The sequence below is a fragment of the Peromyscus californicus genome, unplaced genomic scaffold (assembly GCF_007827085.1).
Source record: "Peromyscus californicus insignis strain IS unplaced genomic scaffold, ASM782708v3 Scaffold_11__1_contigs__length_118956290, whole genome shotgun sequence".
Lineage (NCBI taxonomy): Eukaryota > Metazoa > Chordata > Mammalia > Rodentia > Cricetidae > Peromyscus > Peromyscus californicus.
The window spans coordinates 51334582-51357784 of record NW_026294402.1 but is presented as its reverse complement, the minus strand read 5'-3'; the positions used below and the strand labels follow the sequence as shown (position 1 = coordinate 51357784).

At 52.4% G+C, this 23203-nt stretch overlaps 1 protein-coding gene across 1 annotated transcript; it reads left to right on the top strand.

Annotated features, from left to right (window-relative positions):
* Positions 1-3457: 3457 nt before the first annotated feature.
* Odf3l1 (outer dense fiber of sperm tails 3 like 1) lies at positions 3458-7148 on the top strand. Its single transcript, XM_052729080.1, has 5 exons — positions 3458-3837; positions 3924-4052; positions 4875-4985; positions 5688-5801; positions 6508-7148. Exons 2-5 carry the CDS (start codon positions 3932-3934, stop codon positions 6987-6989), a joined length of 828 nt encoding a protein of 275 aa, XP_052585040.1. The 5' UTR covers positions 3458-3837; positions 3924-3931; the 3' UTR covers positions 6990-7148.
* The last annotated feature ends 16055 nt before the right edge of the window (positions 7149-23203 follow it).

Here is a 23203-nt window from a genome sequence, read left to right as displayed (position 1 = left end):
TGTGTGTGATGTATATGTATGTACACCTGTGTGGAAGCCAGAGCTCAGCCACCATTGAGTGTCTTCCTCCATTGCTCCCCACCTTCTTTTTTGAGGCAAAGTCTCTCTCTGCACCTGGAACTCACTGATTAGGTAAGCTGATGGCCAGGCGTTCCTCCCCAGTGCTGGGACTACAGGCATACACTGCTCCACGCAGCCTTTTGTGTGGATCCTCTGAGTCGGAACTCAGATCTTCAGGCTTGCACAGCAAGCCTATTATCCACTGAGCTATCTTCGCGTGCATCACCTGGGTGAGGGAGAGCCTGCCAGACTGCTTCCAAGTAAACTTACTATTTTTCCATTCTGTGATTAATAAGCATTTGCCAAGACTGAAAGGTCAGGGTGAGGAAGAAGAGCCAGAAGAGAGCCTGGAAAGGGAACCAGGGAAGGAAAACCAGGAGAACATCCTGGAGCCAGGAGAGGTTCTGGGGGTGTAGGGAGCAGTCAGCCATGTTGGCCGGTGCTGCCAAGAAGCTAAATCAGAAGATGATGCTAAGAGCACACTGTGTGCAGGTCTGCGGGCATCTAGTCCAGCCTAGCATGGGTGGGGCAGTAGGCCTCCAGCCAGCTTTCAGTGAGTCAAGAAGGAAAGGGAGGCAAGACTGGCCACCACAGGAGAAAACACCCTTTGAGTAAACGTGTCTGTAAATGGTGGAGAGGGACAGGTGGGTACAGACAGGTATGGGTTCAAGGGCAGAGTTGTTTTTCAATTTTTAGAAGATTTATTTATTCATTTTGTGTGTATGTGTGTACGTTTGAGTGTATGTATGTGTACCACATGCACACAGAGCCCTAGAGGGCCGAAGAAGGTACTGGATCCCCTGGAACTGCAGTTACAAGAGGTTATGAGCCCCCCGATGTGGGTTCTGGGAACGGAACCCCAGTTCTCAGGAAGAACTGCAAGTGCTCTTGACCACTGAGCCACCTGTCCAGCCCCCAGAAGCACAGTTTTTAGCAGATGGAAGGGGCCTTGGATGTCAGAGGCTCCAGAGGTGCCAGATGACATGTGGAAACCTGAGGTGGGCAGCCACAGCTTCCACTGGGAAGTGGAAGTAGGTAGGTCTGGCTTCCGGCCTGTTTTTTTTTTTTTTTTGAGACAGGGTTTCTCTGTGTAGCTTTGTGCCTTTCCTGGAACTCACTTGGTAGCCCAGGCTGGCCTTGAACTCACAGAGATCTGCCTGGCTCTGCCTGGCTCTGCCTTCGGAGTGCTGGGATTAAAGGCGTGCGCCACCACCACCCGCCTCCAGCCTGTTTTTGCTTGGTGCAGGTGAGTAGGAACTGCATGAAGCCCTAGTCACGTAGAGAGGAGTAAGACATGCTGGGACAATGTCTGGGGACAGGGGAGCAAGCTGCCCAGAGGTGAGGCTCATCGAGGTTGCCAGATCCAAGGTTGAGAGCTCTGAAGGCAGGAAGGGCCTGAGGGTGAGGAGGAGGTACAGGTTCAGCAGTCAGGTGTCACATAAAGACTGCGGGGGTGGGGGGTGAGGGTGCGGGGTGGGGGGGTTGGGTGGGGGGGGCGGGGGAGTGGGAAATGGAAGGCTGGTGTCCAGAGGGAGGCAGCAGTGGAAAGCCCAGGACCACTGTTGGGAACACGGCCTGAGAGGAAGTTGGTAGAGGTCCTCACACATGAGGAGGACCAGGCACTGATTGATTGGGGAGTGGGCCCGCTGTGGGCCAAAGCTACCAGGGTCATGGCAGGAGTTAGGAGAAGGGCAGAGGCAGTCACGAACCAGGGCCACCAGGTTGTAAGTGAGGGACTGGTGGCCCTGAGAAGCTGAGGAGAGTTACTTCTGGACACTGGAACCCATGTGACAAAGAGGGGACTCTAAGATACAAGGAGGGGGGCCATGAGTGGAAGAACTAGCAACTGGGGAGGGCCAAAGGCCTGCTTCAGGAGATCCCAGACGCCATCGGAGGTAGGGAGTAAGTGAGGACATGGAGCAGAGGAGAAAAGCCCAGGCCAGATGAAGGTAGGGGAATCCATTTCCTCAAGAAAGCTATGTATAAGGACATGTGACAGGCATAGAACAGACCCCTGGGAGGGAAGCGTTTGGGGAATCCCACCAGGCAGGGGAGGGGGCTGCCTGGAGTGCTCACAGGGTGGGGTGAGCAGGTAGATATGGTCCCCCAGAAGAGGGGCTGCTGCTGCTGCCTAGGAGTCTGCTCTCTGTTCTGAGCCTTTCAGTCCCCAGGAATCTTGGTTTCCCAGCATGCCTGATGGTGGATCACCGTGCTGGGTGGCTGCCACGAGTTCAGATCACCACCCCAATGGCAACTCTGTGAGCAGTGAGACTGTGACCTGAAGAGATTCCTGAATTTTGTGTCCTGGTATTCCTGCCACTGATGAAGTTAGGGGCTCTGGATTAGTCCTTGATTGTTGTGGACAATTCTTTTACGCTGTGTGAAGGTCTGCCACCCTGATCGATTTAAAAAAGAGCTGAATGGCCATTAGCTAGGCAGGAAGAGGTTAGGCAGGATTTCTAGGGACAGAAACCTCTGGGAGGAAGAAAGGTGGAGCCACCAGCCAGAGGGAGAGGGAGCAAGACATGCAGGAGGAGAGGTAAAAGCCATGAGTCACATGGCAACACATAGATGAATAGAAATGGGTTCATTTAAGTTCTAAGAGCTAGTGGGACGAGCCTAAGCTATAGGCCAAGCTTTTATAATTAACAAGTCTCTGGTTTGTTTTTGTTTGTTTGTTGGTTTTTGTGAGCTGGTGACCCAAAGAAAAGCCTGTCTACACTTGATCCCTCTTGTGGCCTCAGTGTCTACACTGGGGTGGTGACAGACCCTATCGAAAGGCCACTCTCCTTGTCCTTTAGTTTCTATGAAATGAAGACCTTTCTTAACCTGGCTCAGATCAAATCCCACTGGTGGATTGAAGACTGAGCCCCGTATCCTCCTAAGCTCTTGGGGGTGAAGAGGTTTCTGGGGTTTTCCCAGCCCTGGGGCTCATCCCTTCATCATGTGGAGCCTGCATAGCGGCTCCAAGCCTCGGTATTTCCCAACATACTCCATCAGAGGTGCTCTCTGCCATAGCCATGGGAAGCCGCTGCTGTGAACATCAGTGTGAGCCCTCTAGCTCTCTGTTTGTCCTTCACTCTGTGTCTGAAATGCCACCATGAGGCAAGTATTCCTTTAGCTAGATGTGGCTCTTTAAAGATACCACGCCCTGGCAAAGGAGTCTGGGAAGGGGCTGTGAGACAGTCAACCTTAGTGGGAAATACGTTCACTTAAACAGGAAGACTGATGGAAGATAGGACTTGTCCAGAGTCTGGGAGAGATAGGTGGAAGGGACGGAGGGGTAGGTCCCAGAGGAGAGGAGAGGAGAGGAGAGGAGAGGAGAGGAGAGGAGAGGAGAGGAGAGGAGAGGAGAGGAACCCTTCACCCAGGACCTACTCACCCTTGCTGTTCCTGTCCCCAATCATAAGATACCCACTGGTAGTGAGTTGCTGGCTCAAGGGCCATGTCACTCACTACCCCCTCCTTAGACCTTAGTTCCTTCTTACTGAGGAGTGCCCGGGGCGTTCAGCCTGGTTGGATGTAAGAGTGGGCAGTGGAGCTGCATTTTCCTGTAGCAGCGCTCTCAACAGAGAGCTGCTGTGCCACTGTTCAGGCACCACGGCAACGGGGGAAATAAACACTCCGGGCCTCACAGTCCAAGTTCTGCCGTGGTGTGATGTCACCCTGCACTCCAGCCCCTGGGCCGTGGCTGGCTGATGCACCTCTGTGGCTTCAGCTGCTGAGCCCAGACTTCTTCCCCACAGACCCCAGCTGTTTGGGAGTCTCTGAAGTGGGGTGGGTAGTGGGTAGAGGGGTCTGGGCGGGGGTACCGTCTCCTGGTCTCTCAGGCATAGCTTGTAACTGCTCATGTTTCCTCTCAGCCTTCACCATGAAACTGCCCAAGGGAGCCAGGAACTGTGTGTTCTATGCACAGCACCCAGAGAAGATGGAAGAGGTGCCCTCATGGCAGGAGATAAAGCAGACCCCTGTCGTCATGGCCACAATCAAAGGTGAGAGCAGCCCTACCCTAGGGCCTACCAGGCTAGGTTGCTGTCAAGGGCCTAGCTTGCCAGCCCCGCCTCCTGCGAAGCCCCATAAACACTCCTCAAGTCCTTAAAGCAACCTGCACCTCCAAGCTAGGCCCACTCACTGGCTCTGTGAGACCGGGAAGAGAGTTGGAGTGTGGGGGCGTACAGCATGTTTTGGGGAAAAGATTAGAGCATTTAGCTTGGTTTTCCACTTTTCAAGGTGCTAGGGATTGAACCCAGGGACCCATCCATTATAGGTGAGAACTCTACCACTCAGCTACTTCACCAGCCCTACCTTTAGTGATTTCTATTTCTTTTCAATAGAGACCAGGCAAATGAATTCTCACTAGGTTGCTATTGACTGATCATTACTTGGGAAGTGTTTTAGAGCAGTGATTAAATGTTTGGGTTCTGTTGATTCTCACATCACCAGTTACTGTAGCTGGATAGATTTTTTTTTTTTTTTTGCCTCAGTATTGTTGTCTGTGAGATGGAAAAGACAAGAGTGTCTGTCTTAATAAGGTTGTCTAGAGGCTCAACTGAAATAACAATATCAAGTGGTTAGCATGGGTCTTAGTGCAGACCAAGTTCTCAATGAACTGTGACTGGTGTCTTTCTGTAACAGGCTGTGGGTCCACAGGAAATTGCATCTTAGCTCTGCATACTACCTTCCTTGTAGGGAACCAGCTCGATGCCCGGCTCTGTGGCAGGGTGCCATCAGCCAGAGCAAAGCCCCTTGTGTTCTCATGGTACATCGATCGCACTGGGGGCCGAGGCTAAAGACTGTCTTGTCTGTCCTCACAGGTCCAGGGCCCGCCAAGTACCTGCGGCCGTCCTGTACCGGCTACATAGCCCATGACATCTCCATGTTTCAGGAGCCAGCTTATACCCTACACTCACGGCACACTGAGAAACGTGAGCAGTCCCCACGGTCTGTCCCTGGAGGGTCAGGGCGACTGTCTAAGATTGCATCCATAGGCCGCTGGGGGCTTGGGCTGGTGAAGATGGAGACAGGAGGAAGCCAGTAAAATTTCCTAAGTGGACCCCCACATGTGAAGAAGGTAGCTCTGTGCAGTCAGTCAGGCAGATCTCCCCAGGGGAGAGCTGTGGGGGCCTAGAACTGTCACCAGCAGAGCAGGGCTCTCTTTCCCTGGGGCTCCTTGGCTCTGTGTGTCTCATATTCTGCTGGGGATACTTGCAGTAGTCAAAGATGACCCGTGACGGAAAGCCAAAGCCAGTGAGATGAGAGGTTAAGTGGGGATATGGTCATGTGTTTGGGGGCCTGAGGCTTAGATGCCTGCCTCCCCCCCCCCCCACACACACAGTCACATCTCCTTGGCAGAGGTTTCTTGGCTGGGACTGAGCCCTTTCTCAATATTCATGGTAGCTACAGTGGTTGTCATTACCCTTGGCACCAACCCGGAAGTGTCTGTGGTAGGAGACTAACCACACTGTGGCCTGCCTGTTCTTATCTGGTCCTTCCAGCAGTCTCTGGCGGTCATGCACAGAAGGACCCATTTTACAGATGAGGAAATCAAAGTACACAGACCTCCCCAGAGGAATCTGAAGAGAGTCCTTGGTGGGGTGGCAGCTGTGGCCCCTCTTTGTCCCCTGCAGGGATCATAGACACATACAGCCCCGGGCCTTGCTATTTCTTGGATCCCAAAGCGACTCGTTTTGGAATATCTACCTGCCCCCAGGTCCCCATGGAGGAGCGCATCTCCAATCCTCGTAAGATGGACCGGGAAGATGGGCCGTTGGGAGGATGGGGTGTGGGAGGCATCCATCCTTAGAACCTGGGAAGGGGCACAACAGGGGCATGTCTGAGAATGCTGGCATCTGCTCATTGTCACATCCAGACACCAATGTTAGCTAAGTGTGGTGGCACACAGGAATAATCTCAGCACTTGGAAAGCAGAGGACAGCCTGGTCTGCACAGCCTGTTCCAGGCCAGCCAGGGTTATAGAAAAAAAAAAAAAAAAAAAAAGACAGATATCATGATGCTGCCATCCCCACCCATGTGTCGCTGTTTTTATGCATAGAAGCCAACGTCATGATATACATTGTGTTATGATGTCACAGGGCTCACGTCAAAGTGGCAATATTGTCGTGCTAATGAGCTCACAGACTAATGACCTAAAGAAAATTTCCTGGTGCTGTCGTGGGACACGGGGCAATGCCATCAAGTTGACTGCCAAGGAGTCACTGCCACAACGTCAGTGATGGCTTTTGTTTTAGGACAACAAAGCCACCATGGTGGTGACTGTCTTTCCCTGCCCACAGTGCCGTGTCGCCCTAATGTCCACACCCTGCTGCTGCACTGTTTGGTTTTTTTTTTAAGCCCCCAGGGCTGGGCAAGAACTCAGCTCCCCCTGCGACGATGCAGCAGCTGGTATCGGGGCCTGTGAGGTTCTCTCCCCATCTCCCTCCCCTTCAGGCCTAAGTACCACTCCAGCCCCCTGCCACTACAACCTTGAGAAGACTCGGCCCCCCGGGGAACGGACGGCTCCCCAGTTCTCGATTGGCTACCGGTGCCCATGCAGAGTGATGGATCCCAACCCGGCCTCCAACCAGTACCAGCTGCCACTCTCACTGGGACCCAACATCCCTGTCTTCCGAGCCGCCCCCTGCTATAGTCTGGGCTCCTCAAGCAAGAATTGGTTCTACAAAGAGAATATAGCGGGAGGTCCCGGACCTGCTGCGCATGCCCGACCTGAGCCGTCCGTCTACCAGAACCGCAGCCCTGTGTTTAGCACGGCCAAGCGCTTTGCCTATCCGTTGGACCACACACTTCGGCCTGGCCCTGGCTCCCACAATGTCCAGCCGGTCACTGTGCACAAGCCCCGTATACCTGCCTTCACCATGGGCACCAAACACTCGCCCTACTTGTGCCCATTGATTGTGGACATTATTGACTGAGGCCAGTGTTAGTACGTGCCCCTCCCTCCTCACAGATGCTATTTTTTTTTTCTATACCACATTGAGCAACCTGATCTCATATGAATTCCTTTAGCAGAGCTGGTGCCTGGTGAGGAGCCAGCACACAGAGGCATTAGATAAATATTTTTGTTTATTCATTCCTTTGTTTTGTAAACATTTTCAGCGGCTTCCTCTGGACCCTGCTCTGGGTGAGGGGCTAGGGATCCTTGGTACTGTATCCTGTATACATGGGGTTCGATGCTGGCCACTAGGGGAAGCAGCTGTGTGACTTCCAGGGAGCCTGGGCAGGCCCACCTTAGAGTGGCCACTGACAGGCTGTGCGGCCTTTCCCTGCGCTTCTCTGGGCCTCACGGTCCCTTTCCCATAGTGCCAGGGATCGCCCTGGATGAAGTTTAAATTCTCCCCAGTTCTAGGGCTGTATCTTTGGTCCCTGCCAGGGTCATTCCTCAAGATAGGAGCGGGGACGTGGGCAGAAATGGGAGGGGTCATCTTGGTTTGGGATCGGGAAAGACAGGCTCCTGGAGAAGGACCCAGATGGATATGTGGAGACTTGGGGGCAGGTAGAGGCAGTGACAGCATGCAGGGAGACCAAAGGGTGCTGCTGCATGGAAGGTCTAGCCAGGAGTTCCAGCTGAACCCCGAGGGCTTTAGCTAGATAGGACACAGTGGTTTTGCTTGTTTGTTTTGTAGCCCAAGCAGTCCTCAGCCTTCCAAGTGTGGGATTAGCACACAACACTACACTCAGTGAAGACTGTACTTCCGGAAGACTTTGGGCAGTTAGAGAAAGGCAGCCAGCATGGGAAGTGCTGGAGGTTGTGGTCAGCCTGCGGCCTACTGGGAGGGGTCTGAGTGTCACATGCTATCTTTGGAGAGTCATTTGCTATATTCCCAATCTCAGCAGCTCAGCCTGGCGAAGGACATCAGTGTGACCAGGGGAGGGCAGCATTGCCTCAGTCCTCAGGGCTAGGCCTGGCTCCACCTGCTTTTGGATGGTACCTGTGGGCTGGGGCCTTCCAAGCAGGAATCTGACATTCCTTGACTCTTGATTCCTACCCTTCAAGACCCCACTGGCTCATCCAGAGGGGGACATTCAGAACCAGAATTAGTGTCTGATGGCTTGTCCCTCTATTTTATTTTATTGAGACAGAGTCTCTCTTTGTGATCCTGGCTGTACTGGAACTCTCAATGTAGAGCAGATATCTGGCCTTGAATGCACAGATATCTGCCTACCTCTGCTTCTCAAGGGCTAAGATTAAAGATGCATGCCACCACACCCAACTCCCTCCCTTATATTTAAACAAGCTGGTTTTAAACTTACGTTGCATCCCAGGCGGGCCTTGAACTCAGGATCGCCCTCCACCAGCCTTCAGAGTAACTGGGGTTCTAGGCCTGCACCACCAGGCTTCCCAAATGATTCACCCTTGTAAGACCAAGAAGTATTCAGGATTTTTTAAAAACTGTTTTGTGTGTGTGTTAGGTGTTCATGTGTATGCACACCCATGTGTGTGTGGGTACACATGTGTGCATCCTTTGGCCAGAGTTAACATTAGGAGTCTGCCTCAATTCCTCTTCACTTTAATATTTGAGACCAGTGGGGTTTTTTTTTTTGTTGTTGTTGTTGTTTTGTTTTATTTCATTGAACTGGAAGCTCCTCAATTTGGCTGGACTGGCTGGCTAGAGAATCCCCCCAAATCCTCTTGTTTCCACCTCAGGGCTGGGATTACAGGTGGGCTGCCGCATCCAATATTTTTTACCAGGAGCTGGGGATCAAACTCAAGTCCTTGTGGTGCTTGTGTGCCAGGTAGTTTACTGAGGGAGCCCCCACCCCCCACCCCCGCCCCACCACTTCAGGATTCTGTTTCCTTTTAAAAGACAGGGTCTTGCTGTGCAGCCCAGTCTGGCCTTGACCTTGTGAACTTTCTGCTCTAGTTTTGAGGGTTGGAATTTCAGGTGTGAGCCACTACACCTGGGCTAACATTTGAGATTTTGGCTGAAATGAAAACTGAATTGAATATATCTAAGTATGGATGGTAAAGAACGGAGATCACTGTAGTAATATTAAAAGAGACCCAGCAATGTTTAGGGAAGAGGCTTGTAGCAACCACCTGCGTTCATACTTGGCTCAGAGCCTTGAAGTGTCTTTCTCCCAGACCCCGAGTCCATGTCAGTCCCATCCTCCCCATACCTTGGCAAGGCTGGCCTGGGCAGGCTCTCCAAAGAGAGAGAGAGAGAGAGAGAGAGAGAGAGAGAGAGAGAGAGAGAGAGAGAAAGAGAGAGAGAGAGCGAGCCTGCTCGGGGACCCATCTGTCTTGCAGCAGATTAGAAAGATGTCATTTTGCCGACAATGCCATTTATCACAGCAGCTGCAAAAATTAGTGATGCTTGGGCTGAAAGTGTTGGATGGGGATGGGGGTGGCAGGTGGCAGCCGCTGAGCTCCCCTGTGGCATCAGGTCAGGTGAGCCTCACACCAGTCTCTGAACAGGCCTTTTTGGATGGAGTGCCTAGCCTGGGCCAAGACCACTGTTGGAAAGATGAAACTGAGTCTCGGGGCATAGAAACAACCCTGACTACACAACGAATGTGTGGCCTGTCTCCAAATTGGTTTTGGTGTGTGACCAGGATTAGGATTCAGTGTGGGATTGGAGGTTTTACTCATCCTGGGACCAAGTCCACTTTTTCTTCACTAGACAGATCAGCCTGGCCCCTAGCTCACCAGATATGAGTAGGGTTGGATATGAGAGCTAGAAGGGAATTTTGGAACGGATTTGGGTTACTGAAGGATGGAGAGAATGAGGAAAGAGGGTCACAGTGAGTCATTCACAGACATATGTCCCTTAGTTACAGGTCCACTAAGCCAAGGTATCTCCCAGAGAAACGGAAAACCCACCCTTTACCCTCTATCTTATGCCAGCTACCCCCAAACACACACCTTGCACTGTCCTCCCAGGAAGAAAGCAGGAACCTTCCCTAGACTCCACAGCAGATGCTACCCACACCTTGTGACACTCCAGGTACTCCAGGCACCTCCTCATCTCACACACCTGAGCCTGGTTCATAGCTGCACCCCAACTCCCCAGAAGCAAAGGATATAGGCTATAGGGGTAGCAGGGCATGTGCATACACTCATGCGCGCACGCACACGCACACGTGTACACACACACACACACACATACACACACACACACACACACACGCACGCACGCATGCACACAGAGATGGGGGCTGGAGTGGGAGGAGAGTGCTCTGTGCTCATGAAGAAATTGGGGTGCTCTGGGTCAAGGGAGTCACATCCATCAGGACGAGTTGGGGTGGTCTCTGCCAGTCTCCAGGACTCAGAAGGAGCACCCAGGGAGGCAGCCCTTCTGTCCTCATGCCTCAAGGGGCAGGGTGAAAGCTGATTGGAGAATGTCTCCCTGAGTCCTAAGGGTGGGAAGGTGCATGTCCCAGCTGCCCATCGTGGAAAGAGGACTTCCTGCTGTTCCCCTCCACCCTCTGTGTCTGCAGCCTCCCATCTGGTCTAGCTCTTTCCCCCACTGGGTCACCCTTCCTCTGGTCCCCACCACTACTCGCCTCCTTGATTCCTGTGTCCCTCTGCCCTGTTTATATTCTAGAATAAAGATCGACATTTTCAATTACCCCCGAAATAACACAGCTGCTCTTGGAGGCTCCAGCCAGAGAGGGGATTATGTGTGTGCCTGTGTGTGTGCCTGTGTGTGTGTGTGTGTGTGCGCGCACGCGCTCGCGTGCACATGTTCGCGTGCGTGTGCATGCAGGCATGCACATGAACATTTGTTTGTATTTGGGACTCGTGTGGGAGTGGGGTGTCATCATGGTCCCAATGTCCTTTGTTTGTGTCCTCTCGTCTAGAGCCTTCATTTCTTCCTGGGAGATTGGAAGCACGTTTCCCTTCAGGGGAGGAAGGGAGACAAAAGAGAGAAATAAAAAACTGTCATCGCTGTCTTGTAAACACAGTAAGCGGAGACTCAGCAGGAGACAGGGACGAGGGAGAGGCAGGGCTACGGAGAGGAGGCTGGGAGAGAAGGGTGGGCATCGGGGAGGAGAGAGATGGGGCGCTGGGGAGAAGGGCTTCCTTAGCTCTCCCTCAGAGCCTAAGTGGGTGGGCGTGGGCAGAGGGAGGGCTTCCTGGGGAGGAGAGAGATGAAAGGGTTGGTCCAGAATTGTGGAGGGGAATCAGGGAGGAAGACCCTGATGGCAGGTGCCAGGTGAGTGAGATGGACACGCCTCACTCTTGTGGAGCACGGCATCTACCAGGAGCCTCATGCACACTTCTTGCCCTGTTCCAGGCACTGACGTAAGCAAAGGGCCAGAGATGGTCGTCGAGTGGTCCAGCAACACAGCTGGATGTGAGGCGGAGGTTTCCAGCCAGGTCAGTCTGGCTGCAGCTCTCCTTTCACATGGCCTCTCCGGTAGGAATGGCAGCTAAGAAAGAGGGTTGAGGAGCTGGGTCCAGCGCATTTGGTTGTAGGTCTTTGTGCAAGTCCTCCTTTCTCTGGTCTGGCTCGTCAGTTTCCCCATCTGAAAAGTGGGGAGAACACTGGCTGCTTCTCGGGGTTGTGGGGAACATCAAACATCTGGATGTGATGGTCTTCCAGCTCTGGTTCTCTGAAAAGCTGGCTGGAGGCAGACGGGAGTTGGAGACCCCATCAGCACTGGGAGAGGGACTGGCCCGCAGCCTCCTCTGCAGCTGGAAGGAGGCCGAGCTCCAGTTCCACTCCCTGCTGCCTCCAAGTGGTAAGAATTGGGTACTGCAGGAGGTGGGTCTCGCTGCTTCCTAAATGGGTCCTCCCTGGCTTTGTCCTGATGGCCAGAAATGGGAAGGGCTTGCTCTCAGGTGGTCCACAGCAGAAACTTAGCTGAGGCAAGGTACAAGGTGGTAACCTCAGCTCCATTTTCATGGAAAGTTCTGGATCTTTCAGGGAGCCCCCTTGCTCTCCTTCAGCAGGAAGCTGCCTCATTCCCTGAGCTCTGTAAGCCAGGCAGTGGATCCCTTGAGACCTCAGGTCCTCTGTCCTGGGGTTTTGTCTGCAGCATCTACTGGACTCTCACAGTGGTTGGACTCATTTTGATCCCCGTTTTCTGGGTAAGGAAGCAGGTATGAAGAGGTCGTGGCTGTTAAATATACATTGGCAGAGCAGGGATACAAACCCAAGTCAGTCTATCCTCTGGGGAGAAGCCTTCATTTGGAGCCAAAAAAATTGCCCCTGTGGACATGTGACAATCAGCTGTGACTAGGCTTTGGGCTCCAGAGTGAGTCTTTCCATTGTACTGCTACGTAAGCAGGCAAGGTCCATTCCTCTTTGGACCTTTGTTCATGAATTTTGTGTGTGTGTGTGTGTGTGTGTGTGTGTGTGTGTGTGTGTGTGTGTGTGTGTGTCTATGTTCTGGACTTCTCAGAGGTCTTATCTGGCTCTGGATTCAACAGGTTCAGCTGAGCAGCTTTCAAAGCTTGGGTCCAGGGGTGAGAAAATGGAAGACTTGGAGGATGCCTCACTCTAGTCCTTGTAGGCTTGCCCAACAGTGTGTAAGATTGGGGGTATTTGGGGAAGCTGGTCTGTGAGTGTGGACACATTCAGAGCTGGGGCAGGTGCAAGGTAAAAGCCAGCCCTTGGTCCTGGGAGTCTTTCCCTCACTGCCTACCACAGAGGGGAGTTTTTCTAGGCAGGAAACAGCCTCATCAATCAGTGGCAATGGGGGGCTGACAGGCAACCCCTCCTCACGGCCGGGCCTTCAGGCAGACTCATAAATCCCACTCTAGGCTGGCTGTAAATTCCTGTGATTCACACCAGCCTCTTGGAGGACACAGGCATTTGGGGCTGTGGGAGAGGCTGTTCTCTCCTGGGCAGAATAGGTGAGCATGTGGAGGAGCCTAGGTCATGACAGGGGCCTCACCAGCTTCCCAGGGAAGACGTGGAGCCACCTCTGTCCAGATACAAGCTTTAGCCAAGTCCCTCAATGTTCTTGTCTGAACCAAACTGAGGCCACACCTGTGCACCTTGTGACCATGAGTGTGAGGTGTCTGAGATTCTGTGGGACCTGTGACCAGAGTTTACGTCAGCCCTACATGTCCCTCAGCAAACAGCCCATGTCTTTTCAGACAGTATTCTGTCTTGGTGACTATGAGGGCAAAGGGGCACAGGGCCTTGTTGGCATAGTTTGAGTTCCGGGGGTCTAGAATCCAATACGACTCAAGCAGAGATGACCTTAGGGACCCTCAGGCAGGTGGGGCAGCCATTTGTTAGCACCCAGTCAGGACTTCTGTCACGCTCACGTGCCCTCCGAACTCGTACTTGCTTGTGCTTTTCTTTAAGCTAGGTTACTTTTCAAATGTGTGAGTTCACCTGGTCTTCAACAAGATTTGTAAAACCAGGATCTAATGCACGAGTTAATACAAGCATATATGCACACACATGTGCAACTCCCCTCCGTACATACACGTGTATACAGTCATCGCTTCTTCCTGGTGGTGTCAGCATCCATAGATTCATCCAACCGAGGATTGAAAATATCTGGAAAGAGACATCTACACTGAACATGCACAGAATTCTTTGGTTATTATTTCCTAAAAACATACTATATAAAAGCCCTGTACATAGCATTTGCATTGGGTTAGCTGTTTAAACATTCCGAAGAAGATATGAAGCAATCGGAAGGGCGTTATGGCAAGTACAAAGCATTTTGCACAAGGTGTACTTTCTAGACGGTACGGCATCACTAAGGATCACACACCACTCCGTGAAAACTGATTTCTAGTCGTCCCTCATTTTACAGATGAAGAAACCAAGGCCCAGAAGCGTAGGGACCTGCTCAAGGTCACACAGCTGTAGGGTAGGCAGCCTCCAGCCCAGCTGACTGCCAGCCTGGTGGTCATTATTCAGGAGTGTGTTCCTTGTCTGTGGAGGAACTGCACAGGGTGTGCAGGGCTTCCTTCCCACTGGAGCACACTGGGATTCCTGAAGGTTTGTTAGAGACTGTTCAAATATGGAGGGATGCATGGGGAGTGATTTCTGGAAGCAGGCTAATGGGTCTCTTGGTGGGACCAGGCACTGGCCTCTGACTAGCCCTCTACCTTCCCCCACTTTGTGGTGTCTGTGGATTTGGTTGTACCTCAGGGTTAGCAGGGAGTAGAGGAAGAGTACTCAGGGGAGGGAGAGAGCGGGGCCCATCGGCAGTGCTTCTCCAGGGAGCTGCTCACTGAGCAATAATTAGCGGTACCTGCTCCCAGGCTGGCAAGGAAGGTGGCCTCATTAGTGAGCCTTTCACTGCATTGCGTAACCCTCACCTACAGGCCTAGCTTTCTGCTGCCACTGCCACCACTGTCACCCAGAGACACAGCACAGAGGCTCTCTGGTAGGGGACAGGTGTCAGCTCCAGGGGGCCAGGGTGACAATATGTGCTGATAGCTAGAGTGTGTGGACACAGCATAAGACACACAGACATGCTCGTGCATGTGGTGTGGACACAGCATAAGACACACAGACATGCTCGTGCACGTGGTGTGGACACAGCCTAAGACACACAGACATGCTCGTGCACGTGGTGTGGACACAGCATAAGACACACAGAAATGCTCTTGCCTGTGGACATACTGCTGGATGTGTGTACACAGGTGTGTGTACAGGAGCAAACAGAGACACGTACAGTAACACATGCATTCCCCAGCCTTGCCACGCAGGCATGACATTGCACACAGATGACCTGCTGCACATGCACTGAGATCCACAAGGAATGTAAAACCCTCTTGCCAGCAGTTGAATGTGCATTGACATTCTTATAGCTTAGGCACACACACACAGGCTGTTCAGAGATGCATACAGATCAGACCTGCAGATTTGTGCAGAAGCCCAGGGTGTGCCCAAGCACCTTTTTTTTTTGTGAAAGGTTACCTGTGTGTACACATATCTTCATGAAGAACACACACATGTATTTTTCTTGGACTCTAGCAGGGCTCAAGGGTCTAGAGTTGGTTAATTCCTTGGGGGAAGTGCAGAGACAGGACACCATTATCATTCTGGCAGGGAAGGGGAGAAAAAGGAGAAAGTGGACAGAGCAGAGAGGATGGGGGGGGGGGGGGAGGAGCAGCTGGCGGATGACCCAAGGGATTGGGAGCAGTGGGGACTGAGAAGGTTGAGGGACCTTCAGGGTTTCAGAATGGTGATCCTTCTGTTCTGACCAGGCTCACAGCAGTCCTTTTGTCCTAGTCCTGAAACCAGTGGGCTGTTAAGGTCAAGTGTCTGGGCTGGGGCAGAAGTCTCCTCTCAGTGCTCTTGGCACATGACGTGAGATGGAGACCCACGAGTGTCTCATCATTGGCTTCTATCCAGATGAAATCAGGGACCTCCAACTCTGATCCCACATCTACTCCAGGGAGGGGAGTTGCAGGGGTGGAGCGCTCTTTTCACAGGAGACACATCTGCCCCATGAGATTCCTCCCAGATACCAAGACAGTTCCCTACACCCCAACCTGACCTCGGCCTGAAGATACAGCCTGGGAGACAGAGGCATGGACTCTGAGGGACAGAAAGAATGAGAGCCAGGAGAAGGGAATGGGACTGGATGGGAGGATGCCAGAGACACTTGGGACCAGAGAGGACAGAGACAGGTGTGGAAGAGCCAGGCCGAGGCTCAGAGCCATCCAGAAGCTTCCAGAGAGGTTCAGGGACAGACAGAGCAAGGCAGATAAATGAGGTAGAAAGACCTGGAGATTGGGACAGTTAACCAGACTCGGGTACTTACCCTGTTCACACAGCCATTTCTCGGCCTCTGGCAATGTGGAAAGAACTCTGGCCTTGAGAGATGTTGCTTGACCTAGTTCAGACCACCTAACATCTGAGCTCTGGCTATATATGTACATATATAGCATACATAGCAGGGGTGCTGCCTTTGCCCCTGGGTAGGCTCTGAGGCTCCCAAGGGGAGGCTGGCTGACCTTTGTTTTCATACTCTGAGTTATATGGGGCTGAAGGTAGAAGTGGAAAATTTGGCAAGGGCTGGGAGGCTAGGCCACCTTTGGAAGTCCCCGAGATAGTAAAACAGGGGGAAGAGGGATGTCTCTGTGGGGCCAAGGCATTGTGCTGGAGCTATGCAGCACTGAGTGATGGAGCGTTTGCCCTGAATATTGAAAATGCATAAATATCCATTTTCAGCCACCAAGGCAGATATAAATATGAGCGGGGGTGTGCAGTCCCCAGCTGTAATTTACTGGCTCTGCTCCCCTGGTGGCATGGGCAGTTACACTTGGTTGTCAGGAGCCTTTTCTGGATGGCTTTATGACTGTCAGATGCCACCTAAGTCCCTTCTCCTGAGAAGTGTTACCCCAGGAATTGCTCCAAGGCAAAGAGTGGTCATTCCCAGGCCTGCTCTGTGTCACCTGTCTTGTCAGTGGGGCTTCTAGTTTATGAAAGAGACACTACCCCAGGTCCTACCTTGAGAAGTAAAGGGAAACAGACTCAGGAAGAACCACATGGCCAATAGTGTCCTTTAAATATCCTGTCTTGCAGAGAGTATTCCCAGGCCCAGCCTTCAGGTTTAAGCAATGAGACCGAGGGGCGTGGCCACAGCCTGTTTAAGACACCATCTTTCCTCAGTATCCAGACTCTTCCTTAAGCCTGAGGAATTGTCCACTCTGGTGGGTGGCTCTGCCTCCCCAGAAGTGGGCACCCTGATTCTACCAGCTGCATTCACTGAAGTGGCTTTTTTCTTCAGTTTGAGCCATGGGACCAGAGCTGTGTTCTGAATCTCCTTCCTTGGCACAAAGCTCTGATGGGAGGCAGAACGTTTTCCATCCTTTGGTCTTTCTTGGGTCCCTGAGTCTCTTGTCCATAGGAGGACTGCACTGGGCTCCCCTACCCTGAGTGTGAGCCTACTACAGAAGAAGGGACATGGCAGGCACCTGCTGTTAACCTGTTAATAGGGAGACATTGAGTCAGGGCCTGGGCACAGGGCAGGGGCTGGGCATCCAAGTAGGAGACACTGGCAGGTCTCACACCTATAAGGCACTCACCCCTTCTGGGTTGTTCCAGTCTCTACCACCACACTGTGACACCTCTAGGGCATGAGCCCTAGAAAAGAACTCCAAAAACCCCACCCCTCACTTCGTCCTGGAGGAGACCCCTACCTTGGCTAAGGATGACGGGACAGTGTTTGCCCCTTGCTAGGAGGCAGGTACACTGGTTAGTTTGTGGTTTTGTTTTGCACTGGCAATGTGATATAAGCTAGAGTCACCTGGGACCCTCAGCTGAGGAATTACATGGATCAGATTGGCTTGTGGGTGTGTCTGTGTAGCTTCATCCGGATTGCTGGTTGAAGTGGGAGGGCCCAGGCCACTGTGAGTGGTGCCATCCCTAGGCAGGTAAATAAAAAAGCTCACAGCGTAGGAGACAAGGAACAAGCCAGAGAGGAAGCCACCAAGCAGCATTCCTCCACGGCTCTTGCCCCTGCTTCGCCTTGAGGTCCTGCTCTCATTTCCCAACGATGGAGTGGTGGTGTCTGCAAGTGTGAGATGAAATGAAACTCTTTTCTCTTCAGGGAGCCTTGGTCATTTTTTTAAAATCATAGCAACAGAGAGCAAACTGGGACTGTCAGGCTAGACTTACCTGCCCCACCCCACGGACTGGTTTCCCGAGTGGGATCTTCCTGGGTGGCGCGGAGACAGCTGGACCTCCGGGCTCAGGTGCACTAGGGACCTCACTCACTCGGCGGCTGGTCTTCAGGGTCTCCTCTGTTCTCTCTCCTAGAGGGCTTCCCTGGAGCAGTGAGGCCGCCCTGTCTCCAGCTGTGTGTGCTGGCTGCACTGGAGCTGTGCTCTTGACCTCAGCATCCGGGGAATTGAGTTGAGCTACTCTCCGGGGTTGTTTCTGGGAGGGCTTGACTTAGGGCACTAGTGGGGCCATCTGGTTTAGGTCTTTCTCTACCTGGCCCGAGGTGAGGGAGGGAAGACTAGCGTGGTTTCCCGGACCAGAGTCTTTCTTAGAACAAGGTGGGAGTGGTCATTGGTGGCTGAGTTGGGATTGGCAGCCACAACTCCCAGTCCCTCAACCTTCCCAGACTCCAGCAATTGCTGCTCTATGACGAACCTTCTACTGGACTTATGGGAAATTGTGAGCAAACAAGACAAAGTCCCTTGTTTATAAGCACACACTTCTGCTGTGTGCTTATAATGCCAGCCTGAGGTAAGAGGATCACAAATTCAAGGCCCACCTGGGCACATGAGCTAGACCCTGTCCTGAAATAAAATGTTCAGAAGGGGTGCTCAGTGAGATGCTCAGTGGGTGAAGGTGTTTCTCACCAAGAGATGATCTGAGTCTGATCCCCAGAACCCACTGTGGAAGGAGAGAACTGACTGCCGAAAGCTGCCCTCCGATCTCTACACACATGCTGTGGCAGATGTGCATTGACAGACAGACAGACAGACAGACACACGTGCGGGTGGGGCCGAGGGAGATGGAGAGGGTGAGGGAGGGAGAAAAAGCAAATGTAACAAAAATTTACACACACACACACACACACACACACACACACACACATGCACACACACACTATACAAAGAGGGGGGTATGGTGGTGCACCCCTTTGATTCTAGCACCGGGGAGGCAGAGGCAGGCAGATCTCTATGTGTTCAAGGTCTGCCAGGACTACATAAGGAGACCTTGACTCAAAAAAAAGGGAGTGGACTGGGTACACAGCTCAGTGGCAGAGTGCTTGCCTAGCATGTTTGAAGTCCTCCGTTTGGTCCTGAATCCTAGCTTGTGAGAGTCTGGCGCTCTTGTGAGAGATAACAAAGTCCGAAAGTAAGGAATACAGAGCTCAGGTGCACAGAGAAGGGAGACTGAGCTGTTTCTGAGCAGAGGGAGGGAAGGAGCTAGCTTACTACCTAGCCTGCCTGGGTTTGTGAGGGAGTCCAGAGGGGTGGGAATTAACCCAAACCACAAGTGGTGAGTAGATGGGGCTGGGACATGGCTCAGCGGTTAGGAACATTGTTGCTTTTGCAGAGGACTCGCTGTTCAGTTCCCAGGACCGCATGGTGGCTCACAGTTGATCTGTAACTTTAGTTCTACGGGATCCCATGCTCTCTTCTGACCTCCCTGGGCACCAGGTGGTGTATACATAAATGCAGTCAACACCCATACACACAAAATAAATCTAACATTTTTTTTTTTTTAAGTTGTGAGTAGGGCCAGCTCCCAGGAGGTGGCAGGGTGTGGCTGTTTTGGGCCAGTAGTAGGAGCCCTGGAAGGTTCTAGGAAGGGAGCAGGGGCCCAAATGACGGTTTCAGGGAAGTGTCAGATCTATATTGGCTGAGCCCTTCTGTTTGTCTGGGGTAGGGATACTCAGCTATCTGGGCTTCCCTCTGGACTCCCAGGGTTAGCATTTAGCAGTGGACAGACACATAGCCTTCTCTAAATTAACACCCTTGCTGAGGCTTGATGTCAGGGTTAACATTAGTCTCCTGGCTTGGGGGTATATGCAGGAGATAGTTTGGGCCATCACCCCACCCCCCACATACACTTCTTCCTCTCAGAAGTAGAGACAAAGGTTGCTGAATGATGAAGGAACATAGGTCTGAAGCTAAAGCAGCGTGGGGGTTCACTACGGCAAAAAGAATCTGGCCACCCTCCCGACTCCATTTTGGAGGTGTAGGGCAAGAGGATCCTACCTACCTGTCGGCCAACCCTGGGGGTCCTGCCAGACCCCCATGGGAAGGGGCGGCCAGGTTTGATCAGGCCATTAAGGCTCCTCCCCTAACCTGTTTCTCTGTCTCCTGCTTGCCCAGGTGCTTGGTTGCTTCTCTCTACGGTTGCCATGGGAACCCCAGGTGGTTAAAGGGTGTGCAAGCTGGACTCCCTGAGGAGCTGGATGGTGTGGGGGTCAAGGGATACCAGTGGGAGTGATCTCAGCCTGGGAGCTCTTCTGTCTCCTCTGGGCCCCAGAGCCTCCATTGAGGTTCATCCCATGTACCCCACACAGGTCTTAGTCTTACGACCCCCTCCTTCTAGTCCCCACATCTCATCAGTCACCGCATCCTGATTGCTTATACCACTTCCCAGGTGTCTCTGGGACTCATCCATTCCACACCGGCTTCCCTGTGGCCTGAGGACAGCAGGTCTCCCCGCCTGCCTGCTTTCCTCAAGGCTCTCTCGCCCTTTGATCCACTACATCCCTCTTGGCTCAAGACCTATCTATCAACGGCTCCTGCTGCCTCTGCCTTCTGGACAAAGCCTTCCTCCTGACCTCCAGGCCTGTTACATCCTCAGCAGGTCTGCACAATGGGTAGATCGGCATAGACCCCCAGCCCCGAGTTCTACGGCGTCTTTGAGATGTTAGTGGGTGTTCCACGCAGCAGCAGAGTTCCCCGGAACTAGGAGAAACAAGGTCAGGCTCCCTCTCCTGGTGCGTGCACAGTACACTAGTATATCTCAGGCAAGGGCTTGGAGAGTGCTGGAGTCAACAGGTCTGATTTGTTTTGACCACGAATAAGGAAGGTGTACAAATAGCCCCAGGAGCATACTCCCCCCGGACCTCCCTTCCCTGCACCTGTATGCTAGACAGGCCCTAAAGTGCGGTTGGGATCCGCATCCTGGGGCCTGTTCCCCTCCTCTGGTTTGGAGTCTCCAAGGGATACCCGTCAGTCAGAAGAGGCACTGAAAACCAGGCCCTCTGCGAACACCATTAACCGGTGTCTCCTGTGCTTCTAGGACGTGTTTTGTCTTAAACCTCAGAGCGTTCTTTTCAAACTTGACCTGGTTGCCAACACTTAAAACCTGGGAGACTCCACAACAAATTCAGAATTTTAAACTTCTCCTAGGCGTGAGAAGACCTATCAACACAGCGTGGAATGTCCCTCTGTGGAATCGAAGACTGGCACGAACCATTTACATGCAAAGCATCAAACCTGCAGGCAAGGAGGTGGTGGCTCAGGGCGCCCGCTGAGCCTCCCGCAAACGCTGAGCCCCTGACCCCTGTCAAGTGGGGGGTGTGTGTGAAGGGCTCTTCTCAGTGAATTCCTCTTTAGAGGGGTGACTTGGGCCTGGCCCACCCCTTTCCAGGGGACCCTCCTGCCAAGATCTGCGGCAGCCGTGGGGGAGGGGCCACGCTGGCTCCGGGAGTGTTCTTACAGTCAGTGAAGCAGCAGGGATCTTATGCAAATCAAGTCGATGAAGCCACCGTGGCCGTCCCACCCTCCACCTTCAGTTCTGGGGATGGGTGCCCAAGTGGCTTGAGGTAGCAGGGCTGAGAGAAGACAGGGAGGGACTGCCTGCAGCCTCGGCAGTCACTGCCTTGGGCTAAGCTGAGGAGAAGACTCCTGGCAGCTGCTCATGTCACCCCGGCAATCAGGAGCGTGCTGGGTGAGAATCATTCCCTGCAAGAGCTAAAAGCCAAGAACAGTGTGGGCCCCGCCACACTGGTGCTGCAGAGCCTGCTAGCTGCGGCAGAGAGCCCTCTAAAAATAGCCAGCTTGGGGCTCGTGGCCCTTGTTCCCTGGAACCCAGGAAAACCTGGCTCATGAGGGGGGACAGGGTACCCTTTTCTGTGTCCTGTTTCTTTTTTTTTTTTTTTAAAAGGAATGCACCACCACAGCCTGGTGACTTGGACTCTTTTTTTTTTTTTTTTTTTTTTTTTTTTTTTAAAGATTTATTTATTTATTATGTATACAGAAGAGGGCGCCAGATCTCATTACAGATGGTTGTGAGCCGCCATGTGGGTGCTGGGAATTGAACTCAGGACCTCTGGAAAAGCAGCCAGTGCTCTTAACCTCTGAGCCATCTCTCCAGCCCTGTGTCCTGTTTCTTAAAGGGGCTTGGAGAAAGGGTGGGGACTGGGGAGGGTAGTGAGGGCCATTGCCCTAACAAGGGTAATATAGAACCCTGACTTGAGGACCCCAGTCTGAGGTGGAGGGAGAACCAGTCCTGCATGCTCCCCTTGCCAGCACAACTGAAGAATTGCCCATCAGATGAAACTTGGTACCCGGATGTGGTTTTGCTCTGGATAGGCTAAGGGAATTTGAGAGTGGACTTTTGACTTAGCTGGGCGCTAGAAATCTTGTGCTCTGTCCCAAAGTGCCTATTGAGAGTACACTTTGGGAGGTGTGACTCCAGCCATCTCCTGCTTTACCTGAGGAGTCTTGCCCTGGCCCTCACTCTTCCCAGCCTATCCAACCCTCCTGGCTTGGAATATCTTTCTTGTGTCTCATGGCCTCTCACCTCTGGCCTTCCTCAGAGAGATCCTCCCCAAGCCCTCTAGAGGACTGGGATCATGGTAAGGGCAAACCCGCCTTTTCTGAGCTCTGTGGGATCAAGGGCAACACACACTGTTGTGACATTTTGTTAAGTGTTGCTATGTCCCTCATGGATCCCTGGAGAGAGAATGTGCACTCACAGCTGACTCCTGGTCCGGGCACGGTCTCATCGGTCTTTCATTGTCTCAGTCACTACACTTATAAAATGAGGATGATGATATTTGTAAAGGGAGAAGGGTGCCCTCCCTCACCGGTGGTTGTGAGGATTAAGGTGGTTTATATATTATAGGTGTGCAGTTTATGTGACAGAATTGTAAGCATGACATGACACAAACGTTAACTGTTTTTGTTATTCCCAGGTCACATTTTTTTTTTTTTGACAAGGTTTTACAGGCTTGGCTGGCCTAAAAGTTGCTGTGTAGATGAGGCTAGCCTTGAACTGATAGAGATCTGTTTGCTTATGTCTCTCCTGAGTTCTGGGATTAAAAGTGTGGGTCACAACACCCAGATTGAGGTTTCAATAAAATATATTTATCTTTGTGGAGGAAAGCCTGCACCCATGTGCCCACCTTAGTGCAGCTTCGAAGCGTTATGAACCCCAAAGACCATGTGTGTCACTGCTGAGGCAATTCTCATGTGCTTTAAAAAAATGGGTCCAATTAATATATGTGAATTGTTTAAAGGTCTGAGGATAAATGGCCACTCATCCTGGCTCTCACTCTGATGCCCCTCACAGACAGCAGCCCTTTCCCTAGATGCTTCTTCTCCTCTGTCATCAGCCATCTCTCTGCAGACAGAGTGCTAAGCTGTGGCATCTAGGGCAGGGATGCTTCTGTTCCCTCTGGTGATTGTGGGACAATTCTGCCTCTCTGACTCATTTGCCAAGCTCTGAGACTGCACTTTTGGGGGCTCTCAGATCTCTCTGCTGGCATCTCTATT